The 11,403-nt window shown below is 36.2% G+C and overlaps 1 protein-coding gene across 3 annotated transcripts in view; it reads right to left on the reverse strand.

Moving 5' to 3' along the window:
- Positions 1–11,150, reverse strand: part of LOC125846570 (transportin MOS14) — a 75,169-nt gene extending 64,019 nt beyond the window's left edge. The window contains exons 1-6 of one of the 3 annotated variants that reach the window (XM_049526094.1): positions 10,789–11,150; positions 8,278–8,376; positions 7,968–8,189; positions 7,717–7,836; positions 5,955–6,038; positions 5,772–5,831 (exon numbers count right to left, since the gene is read on the reverse strand). In XM_049526094.1, the coding sequence (XP_049382051.1) occupies positions 5,772–5,831; positions 5,955–6,038; positions 7,717–7,836; positions 7,968–8,189; positions 8,278–8,376; positions 10,789–11,004 (801 nt within the window). In that variant the 5' untranslated portion in view covers positions 11,005–11,150. Of the gene's footprint in view, positions 1–5,771; positions 5,832–5,954; positions 6,039–7,716; positions 7,837–7,967; positions 8,190–8,277; positions 8,377–10,788 lie in introns of those variants that run through there. The other 2 variants (XM_049526093.1, XM_049526095.1) reach the window with 2 other exon arrangements.
- Positions 11,151–11,403: the final 253 nt, after the last annotated feature.

The following is an 11,403-nucleotide window of genomic DNA, read 5'->3' on the forward strand; positions in this document are numbered from 1 at the left end:
ACCCGAATTTAAGAATTGGCTATGAAGATTGGGAAAATACAAAAAAACTTATTGAATTTTTAAGTGTATTTTATAAAGCAACAAATGTTGCTTCTGATCAATATTATCCAACTATTTTTTATGTTTTAGTAAATATTTGTGCTATTTCATTTGAATTTGCAAAATATAGAGGAAAAGATCGATTTGAAGATTCACTTACTTTTATGATTGAAAAATTCAAAAAATATTTTTTCCGTATTTCTCAAATCTATTTGACTGCTACTACTTTCAACCCAAATTACAAATTAAAAGGTGTTGAAAGAATGGTTGAAAAGATTTATGCAAATTTAGAAATTAAAAATGATGAAACTCCTAGTGTTGAAGATTGTAAAAGTAGCATATATACAAAAGCTAGAGAGTTATATAATACATATAAAGCTATGGAAAAAAATATTCCAATAGTTGAACCTCCATCTTGTAGGCCTAGAAGTGATGATACGGATGATTGGATGGATGATTATCTTGAGCTTGAATCATCTACTAATAATGATTTTGATTTATATTTCAATCAGGCACGGGAAAAGATTAGGCATGAAGAAGGACAACTTCAAGCTCAAATATTAGTATGGTGGAAGAATCGTGAAAATCAATTTCCGACCCTTGCTAGCGTTGTTCGAGATGTGCTAGCGATTCAAGCATCATCGGTCGCTTCAGAGCAAGTCTTTAGTGCGGCGAGATTTATGATTGGAGATCATCGATATTCATTAGCAAAGGATAGTTTGAAAATATCGGTGTTGTTTCGAGATTGGGTCAATGCCGAAAGAAGAAATACCGGACTACCACAATTAAGTAGCCAAATAGAAGATGAAATAGATAAAATATTTGGTGATAATAGTGATGATGGCATGGAAGCAATGGAAGAAGAACGACAAATACAAGTTCCAAAAAATGTTTCTTTTGAAATGATACAAAAGTTACGAAAAGATTTTTAAAAAAGTTTCAATTGTTAGTAGTTAGTACAATAATTAATATTCAATACCTAGATTATGTACTATTGTACTCTTTGTCTCTTTCTAATATTTGTATTGTACAATTTATTTATTTATTTGAATAAATATACGGCTATTCGCCTTGATTTTCTTTTAAAATAGTCTCTTATATTTAATCCAAGTCATTTTACAAATTTAATTTTCAACTATTTTAATATTAGTTTAAACTTTAATATAAAATTGAATTTTAAGGTTTAAACTTTAAATTCAATATAAACTTTAAACTTTAAAGTCAATTTTACACTTTAAAGTTTAAAGTTTAAACTTAAATTCAATTGAAACTTTAGTTTACTTTAAAGTTTAAAGTTTTAAATTGAAGTTTTTTAATAATATAATATTATATAGTAATTAAAGTTAATAAAAAAATTAAAAAAATTTACCGGTACACAATGATCCTGTAAGAACTGGTCCGGTCCAAACCGGTTCCTATCCGGTACTAAGGGACCGGGCGGAACCTTTGGGAATTTCCGGTAAAACCGGTTCCGGTAAGACCCGGTTCTAGTAAATAAATCCGGTAATGAGGACCGGTTCCGGTAAAACCGGTCCTGTCCAATTGCCAGCCTTATCTCCTGTTGACACCACAACTTTCCCTCTTTTATCCTCTGGATAAATCCTCGATATCTATTGGGTAATGGGTTTCTCATTTCCCCCTTCTACTATGGTGAACCTCGCCGGAATTTCTGTCCACAGTTGCATGGAAAAGGAGATTCCAACATTGATAATGGTCACCTCCTTCGGGATCCTTGACCCATCGCCTTTCACTTTGATTCGAGCCCATTTGAGATGATTCTGTAGTTGTGTCTCTTCTTCAGTTTCAATCCAACCTCCACAAAGATCTCCGATGGCCTTGAAAACAGTCTCTGACCAGAGATGTAGGGGAAGGCCTACAATCTTGGTCCAGGTCGATGTTGGTTTATTCTCCATATTTGTGGCCGCTAAAGTTGGGGACCACCACTCTAACTGGACCCTCGAGTTGTTCCAAATACACTCACCTGTTCAGTCGTGGTTTTCATCGCAAACTCAAACAAGAATTTTCCAGCTCCTCCCATCTCATAAATGTTTAGTCCATGGCTTTGTCTCCAAAACTTGATTGCCCAGCTTCTCACTTCTGCTAGGTTTGGCAGTACATTATTCCTTCCTTCAAAATCTCCAACTAGACGTCTCTGCAAAACTTCATTGTGGATGTTTGAAGATTCATTAATGCAAATGATTCCCTCATCCTTCATTAATGTTGCTTGGGCATTAACTCCATCTCCTTTTCTATTAGTCCATTTAATGCTCCTCACTACCTCTGCAAAGGGGAAATTGTTGTCTACCAACCTCGGCTTCGTACTTTCCACCTCCTTTCTATGACTAGAAAGGAATCTCCCCATTTTGTCTGCTATGTTTTCCATCCTGAGTTCAAAGTCAACTCCAGGATTATGATAACGGACCTCCTTCTTCTGCCATATTTGTTGAAATTCCTAGCACAAATATATTTCTGATAGAGGTTCTAGTCTCCTCCATCTCTCCACCACATTTCCTTTTGTCTTTGAAGCTTCCCGCATGACCTGAGTGATCCAGATCATTGATTCCTTGTTGAAAGAAGTTCTAGTAATGTTTCGTTTACTCCTCTCAGACCATTCGTACCAGTCGCCCGTCGTTCCTTTGATTCTCTCGAGATCGAAGGATTTAAAACCTACTACAAAGTAAATACAGTCCTCGAAGGAAAGAAAAGGGAGGGCAGGTGAGGGTGGAGGTTCTCGGTGATCAGAAGGACCACCGAAAAATGGATGTTGGTTTTGGATCTAGTTTATAGCTTGGGAATCATGCTTGGGAGTGTTTCTCTCTCCTGCTGAAGCTTTAATAATGACACCTAATTTGTTGTTTGGTAGGCAAGTCTGGGATAGCTTATCCCAGAATTAATAAATAGTGCCGGGATAAGTTATCCTTCCCCTTAGGTGGTGTAGTAATCTTTGGATAAGTTATCCAGGATAAAATAGGTAAATGACAAAGATAATCCTTTAAATTCTTTTTATACATCACTTTTCACATTCATGAAGGGTATTTTTGTAAACAAATAAGTTCTTAAATTATGAAAAGCATATTATTTTTAGTACAACAAACCAAACACTTAATAAAAAATAATCACAGTATAACTTATCACATCATAACTAATCTCATCATAACTTATTCCATCATAATTTATCCTATCATAATTTATATTCAAACCAAACGACTCCTAAGGCTTAGCCATCTGGAAGGTGAAATAAAATAACATGTATATCACGATGTGTCTACCTTTGAAACAGTGTTATGAAGTATGAGCATCCAACCAAAACATTAATGCAATTGGTTCTCTCCTGAAACGGTCCTTACCTTTCTTTTGCCTTGGCAATAGTGGGAAGCATCTAAAACCTCTACAAAAGTTTGGAACACCATAGTTGCAGTTATTTGGTGGATCATTTGGAGGGTGAGAAATACAAGAACTTTGGAGGCAAGAGGAGCAAACAACATTTATCTCGAACACTAATGTAATCTTTTTCTTTGATGTGACTTGTCCACGGCCAATGTTTTAGAGCCAATCACGTTGATAGATTTTCTTATCTCGTTAAACTACCCGTTAAGTTTGATTTTCTTTGGATATAAGTACTTCAACTACTGTAATTATACATCAATATAATATCTACAAATTTGACGGGAATGGCCTGGGTGGGGGAGGGGGCATAAAAAAAAAATAAAAAAGATTGAAATATTTTCCAAAAACAATTTGATGGGGACGGCCTGGGCAGTGTTCTTAAAGGCGAGCGCCTCTCGCCTTTGGCGACAAGGCGAGGCGAGGCGAGGGGTTTGCGCCTATTTCAGGCAAGGCGTGGCGAGATCAAAAAGGCGAGCCAAGGCGAGGGGTGACGTGGAATTGGCGATGCAATAGGCGTCGCCTTTTTCTTCTTTTTTTTTTAGAAGTATGAATTTTAATAATTAAAAAGCCAAATAATCAAATTAGGGTTTTTTTTGGGTATTTTTTCAAACTTATGACGCGACTGCTGCTCCTCATTTCGCGACCGGAGACTTGAAATCAATCCCTCGACTGGAATTAGAGTTCGCGACTGCTGCTGCTGCGATTGGAAACTTGAAGTCGACTGTCGCGACTGCTGCTGCTGCGAGTTCGCGACTGCTGCTGCTGCGAGTTCGCGTCTGCTGCTGCTGCTCAGCTTGAAAAAGTACAGAGAAGAAGAAGAGGAGGAGTTTTTTCTTGAAAAGTACAGTAAAGTACAGAGAAGAAGAGAGAAGAAGAAGAGGAGGAGTTTTTTCTTGAAAAGTAAAGGAAGTACACAGCTTTCTTATCTTTTTTCAAAAAGTAGAGTCTTTTCAACTTTTCTTGAAAAAGAAAACTAGAGACAAAGAGTTTCTCTAGATAAGTGTGTCCTTTTTTATTTATAAAATAAATTATACTTTTAATATTTATTATATTTTCTCTCTTCTTTAACAATTATACTCCTCTTATTTTGTATGTAATTATATCAAAATATGCAATTCATTATTATATATATTTCATAAATATTTTTAGTAATATTTTATTATATATATATATATATATATATATCCACTTATTTGGTATTAATTGGCGCCTCGATTCAAAAAGGCGAGCGCCTCGCCGCTCGCCTCGCCGCGTGGCGAGGCAGGCCCTTGTCGCCTTTTGTCTCCTCTCGCCGTCCAAAATACTGGGCCTGGGTGGGAGTGGCATTAAAAATGAAAAATTTTAAAACTTGAAATATTTCCCAAAAAGAAATTTAGAAAAAAAATTGATGGGGGTGGAGAGGGAAGTGGCGTAAAAGTTTTAAAAAAAAATAAATTTGACATCTTTTTCAAAAGCAGTTTTTCTGAAGGGAGGTAGGGAGTAGGGGTTGGGTGAGTTTATTTTTTTTGTTTGACGGTGGGGGCTGGTTTGGTGGTAAGGATAAAAATATATTTGAAATTTTAAAATTTTAAAATATTAATTATTTTTTTTGAATGGGGAGGGTCGGGTACGGAGTATGGGTAGGGTAAGAAACAAAAATTAAAGGATGAAGTAGAGTTTTGGAAAACACTTGCCAAACATTTAAGCCAACCAAACATGGGAAAATTAGAAAACATTGAAAATGTTTTCCTCCATACCAAACACACCCTTAATGTGCGCTTCAGTATCGTCATCAAGGTTTAAAGCATACTTTTTCTTATCAATGAGCCTCTAATAAAGAGACTATACTAAACAATTCATATTTCATTTTATCGTGAATTTTTTTCTTAATTTCTTTCTTCATATATTTGTCACTCATGCTTATAATTATTAATCTTGGACTAAACATATATATTTGTATTTTTTTATCCCTTTGTGCCTTTTTTCATTAAAGCTCATGCTTTATTTGCACTAAAAGCCCCAAAGAACCTCAGAGCTTTTTTGTGCTTTATGTTCTTGATAACACTGCCCTATTCTCAAAATAGTAAACTTGCAACTACATTTGCGTGGAACCTCAAAATTGGATCACAATGTGAGAGTGCTAGCTTATATACGTCTGAGATGAGTTATAAAGCTTCTAAGGACTTTAGGTTTTGGGTTGGATGCTAATCCAATGTAGGACCACCCATGTTATGTTACTTCACACTCCAAATGTCCAATTTGTTGGGATAGTATACTTACTTTTCCATCCTTTTTCTCTGTTTTTCCTTAATATAAATAAAGAAACCAGTTCACATAAGTCGCTTACAAGAAAATGAATATTATACCTCATGTCGACTCACAAGTTCAGTGAGAACTTCAATGGCTAGATCAAATGAAGACGACACCTGTTAACCATTTGAGCAGGTAACTAGGTATTAACAACTTCAGAACTTGAAGCAACTTGAAGACATCATTAGAATATTACCAATGCATGCTAGGTTTTAAGAATATTTAGCAATACATATTACCTGCAAAGAGTTAAAAACGAAACTCAGAAGTGGATGTCCAGCCAAACAGTTAGGTGGAATCTCCGAGAAACAACCAGCTCGAACCTATTGAACAAAGGTTGGTAGCAGAGACATTTAAGAGAAATACAAGAAATGACCCATGTATCTGATTCTGGCACCACTCCCAACTCAACGACAAGATGCAAATAAGAATTAAATAAAGCATATTTTCCGATAACAGTTTCCATTCAGGACAAAGTTAAATAATTTAGTTTTTTTAAGAGTTAACAAATATAAATAAATACTAGTCAAATAGTTGAAGCGTGTACATACTTTAATCATGGATGGTTGAGATTTATAAGAAATTAAAGAATTTAGGGCCTTCAATGGGCTGCAAAATATTATATTCCCACATGTGTGATGCAAAACATTCTTAAATGTCAACAGACTCATCAGTGTTGGATTAATAACAGCTTAGCAACAATAGAACATAACTCTTCATTTCAAGAGTAGTTCTCCGGAAGGGTACAGACATGAGGCCTTTGATCCAACTCTCTTTTACATAAAGAAATGAAAATCCAAAAACTGGGGAATACTTTTTCATGAATAGTCAATTGTCTTTTCATTTCAAACAGTCGTTTGTTGCTGGTACACAGAATGTTACAATTTGCTTCTCCTGGACTCTTTGCAGGACTACTGCTCAAAGTAATTTCCTCCAACTTCTCTGTTCTTTCCTATTTTATTATCAACAAAAATTGTGTTTCCGACAAAATAGAAGTAAGACAAGATGCCACCCTCTTATCAAAAAGAAGTCATCAGAGGGCAGCAATCAACAAAAAAAATCCTTTAGCTCATACCATAAAGACTCTGAGTGGCCTCAGTCACAGACATTCCAATACATAATGCTAATATTGGACACCCACAAATTTTATTACTCCAGCAGATTCCCCGTTATTTTACAAGAAAAAATATTTATGTCAAAAGCATAAAAAGTCTTCTTATGAGATCAAAATAACTCAGAACAGGCATGAGTAAGCACGACCATCAAACCAAAGATGGCAAACCAGTACTGTGATTCATTCAGAATATGATAACTCTCTTGGTGATCCAGTAGTTCAATGAACTGAAAGACCCAGCTAGGGCTAGGATTTTATCTGCACCAGGTATACTATACACCTAGGGTGAAGATCAGGTTTTATATAGTTGTGAGAGTTCCTTTTTGCTAGGAAGTTAGAATATTGGGTTTCTCCGCACCCAAGGAAGTTAGACTACACCTAAATCTTGGTTAGTGCAAATAGAGAGGGGGAGGATCGATGATTAGATTTTTTTCTGTCTCTTATCAGATATATGAGACTCCAATTCCTTTTAAAGTGGAAAAAAAAAGGATAAATAAAATACTCAAGAACAAATAAGATTTGCAGAATCTAGTTGCCGGCAAAGAGTTGATGACAATTATTGATTAATAGAGCCAAATACCAGTGTTTATCATCATATTATTAGCATTATATCAGTCCTCATATCTTAATCTTTTCCTTTGAAACAGTCTCTGCTTATTTTTTTCTTTTTTTTAATTGAAGTAATTAGTTCTATTGCAGGCATCAAGTAGATTCACAATAGTTACAAAAGCAAAGTAGCAAAAGGTCGGCTCTCCTTTACATTGTTAGTTAAGAGTCAGGGAGCTGGCAAAGTTCAGAAATGAATCAGAAGAATCTGCTTAATTTCTTCTAGTTATCAATTGACCACCAAAAGACCTGGTTAATGTATTTAGTCAAGATGAACTTACCCAACTTAACAAACAACGCAAAATTTTTCTGTGCCTGCCCTGGAGTTGAATGCTACTGCTAAAACTCATATCACTCTGACGATGAAGGAACTCAAGAACCACTGAAGTATGTGAAAGAAGCTGCTCCTTGCAGGAAAATATACATGTAAGATATAGAAGCTGGATAAAGGGCAGCCATGCATTATAAAGCATCAACTTTTCCAAAAGAAAAAAACTGCAGCTTTTAAAACAATCAAAAAGGAGTTCTAAACCTCTCGACCATACTCGCGTCGCTGAGCCGAACTAATTCTGTATTCAGTATTCTGATCCTCCACGACTTCTGGAAGGACTGTGAGCATTTCCAAGACAGCGATGTTGCCTTCATCATGGTTTTCCAAACTTTGGAGACTGCAAAAGAGCTTCTCAATTGGTTTTCCATGCTCTACAGCATGAAGCATGAGTGCAGAGAGAGCAAGACAAATTTGAGTCAACAGCTGTTTCCAACAAAATAAGATCTCAGCAAATATAAGTAACACTTTTAACATTCATAAAAAAAAAATTGCAAGCAGAACGTTGAATCACCTGTGGAGGGCCTAAACTAAATCTCTTAGCAGCCAATAGAAGAGCATTTAGCAGAGCATCTTTTGCTCCCATTTGCAAGTAGCTTCCTTCATTTTGTATCTGCAAATCAGACAATAACCTCACACTATCAATAAGATATAAGCAACCTCAACAAGCTGCAAGGTGGGCAATGGAGAAAAAGTAGCTTTTTGGAATGACATTTGGTGTGGACAGGAAGCACTCAAACATGCCTTCCCTAACATGCCTTCCCTGTACTACATAGTCTGAGCCAAGGACAAGAAGCAACAGTGGCAGAGATATGGACAGGACAAGGGTGGAACCTGTTTCTAAGAAGGGGACTAAATGATTGGGAGATGACAACCATAGCAAGATTTCATGATACAATGCAAATGGCTACCAATCTGACAGGAGAGGAAGATAGACTAGTATGGAAGGGGGAGAGAGGGGGAGAGTTCACTGTAAAATCAGCATACAGAGAACTCAGGTCTACGGAGGAGCAGCATGCAGGATGGCCCTGGAGGATGATCTGGAGAACAGAAATTCCCTACAAGGTGAATTACTTCACATGGCTCTTGGCAAAGCAGGCAGTCTTGACACATGAGAACTTAAACAAGAGGAAACCCAATCTACGCTCAAGTTGCTATCTATGTGAAGAACAGGTGGAGCCAATCAACCATCTCTTTTTACACTGCAAATGGACTGATCAATTGTGGCAGATGTTTATCCAAAAGAGGAAGATTAAGTGGACAAAGCCTGGGAGTATTATAGAAGTCCTACAATGCTGGAACAGGGATGGAAATGCAGGAAAAAATGAGGAGATGGAGGATTGTCCCAGCTTGCATTTGGTGGACAATTTGGAAAGAAAGGAATCAAAGATGCTTTGAAGGAAAACAGAACAATATCCAGAAGATAAAGACTAATTGCCTAGGGCTTTATTATTTTTGGTGTAAGCAAGTAGTGATAGGAGATGCTGAAAATGTGTTTAATATTATTGACTGGTTGTAACTAGAAGATCCTAGGAATGATGTAAGTAAAACTTTTTGGAGGGGGACTACACTTTGATGTAGTATACCTGTGGATATATAGAAGTAATGTTACCTTTCTCAAAAAAAAAGTAGAAATAAGAGATATGATTTCTCCTTCCCTAAATACAGCACAGTACAATTTAATGGAAGTATAATCAGGTGCTGAGGCGCTGCATAATGAACTTATAGGAGGGGGAAGAGCAGTCCAAGGGCATGGAATGTTGCCACTTCAGCAATTATGTGGATTATTTGGGAACAGAGAAATAGGAGAGCATTTGAAAGGGTTGAAAAAGATTTTGTAAAGTTGCAAAGTAGTTTGTTGTTTCTAGTTTCCTTTCAGTGTACCCATGAGATACCTCTTGTATACGGATTTTTCCACTTTTTACTGAAATTATTACCTTATTAAAAAAAGAATGGAAAGGTTGTATAAATGAAGCACAAAGATTATGCCAAAAATTACATACAGTTTACTTCCTTAGGAATTTTAACAATTGTGCATCAATTATTCTTTGACTAACCTCTCAGCAATAACTTACCATTCTTAACTAAGAGAACCTTGGCCCACAAACCATAGTTCGCCTGAAGCGGATCAGTGATATATAATGATTACTACCTCTAATTTTACATTGATAGTACTAGGAGAAATCAAAATGGATAGCAACAGGGGTTATTTTCCCGTGGATTGATAGAAGTAACTTAGCTGCAAAACTTCTCGTAAATTCATCAAAAAAATTGAAACTTCAGTGAAGGATGCCAGAGTCTACAAATACTGAGTACTTGAAGAGAATAGGTGAATAGTCATAAGCTTGATTATTCTCTTAAGCTTGGTTGGAAATATATTAATTGCAAGTGGTATAACTTTGGTAAACTACTGATTCTAGGCAAGTTTAGATCTAATCTAGGTATAAATATAGTAATTGAATAAAACTAAATCAAACCTAAGTACCGTAAATCATGTAATAATCTCAATAAACTAATATAATCACACATCATGACCTTACAATGTACGGAAAAAATGATGGATAAACCTCCAAGTCTTTCACTATATGTTTGCATAGAATTCAAAGACAATAATCAAAACACATCCAATAACACTACGACAGACACCAATAATCTGCAAGTTTGAGATAATTGCAAACTCATTTTCTCCCTGCCACAAATGAAAGAAAGAAAAACAAGGAATATTTGGTAACTTAGACCGTCCCAATTTGTCCAAAATGATGATGCAATTAGTTCAGTACCATTACATTCCTCTTTGCTGTCATCAAATTTAAGGACCAGTGATTACTATCGAGTGTGCTGGGTATCCACCCTATTACAGCTTTTTAAACAATAAGTTGTGTGCCCCTTTTAGATGTTTCCTTACCCATCCGGCTGAGGATTTGACGAGCCCCAAACATGTAAATGAAGAGAAGGGTTGGGACCTTTCATATGCAATAAAAAAAAAAAGGTGAACGGGGAGAAAGAGAATTTATTGGGCTCTAACCTTTCGCTTGAGAATCTGAGCGGCAAAAAATTCGACTTCAAAGTCACAAACAAATTGCTGGTGATAATTGGATGTCAGGATGGACGTGGCGACTTCCCAAGCAGCATCTGTCTGTTGAAACTGTACTAGCCATTGATTAGCAGCAACACGGTTGCACGATCGGCTATCGTGATTTAGCACGTGAACAGCTTGCGCGACCTTCGTTTGCAGCTCCATTTGTCTTCGTCTTCAACTCTAAGAAAGCAACGGACATGACTCGATCATCAAAAACCAACGGCGAGAGAGCGATACTTGACAGGCGGAAGCCCAAAGCCCTTAAGTTGAAAAAGTATTACGCTATTCGGATGTGCCTGTACCCCACCCCACCTACTTACCTACAATTGTTACTCTGTGCTTTAGTTTTAGGGCCCGTTTGCCCATGCGATCGGTATCATGATATGAAATTTTGAGATGAAATTAAAGATTTATTTGGACATGCGATATAAAATTTTTGTGTTGTATATTTTCTCATAAACATAAAAATTTCATAAGTTGTAAAACTATTAAAATAGCATCAATTGTTTATTCAATTTTATCAAATAAACAAAAAATTATATAATCGCATAATAAATTATT

Source organism: Solanum stenotomum, chromosome 12 (genome assembly GCF_019186545.1).
Source record: "Solanum stenotomum isolate F172 chromosome 12, ASM1918654v1, whole genome shotgun sequence".
Taxonomy (NCBI): domain Eukaryota; kingdom Viridiplantae; phylum Streptophyta; class Magnoliopsida; order Solanales; family Solanaceae; genus Solanum; species Solanum stenotomum.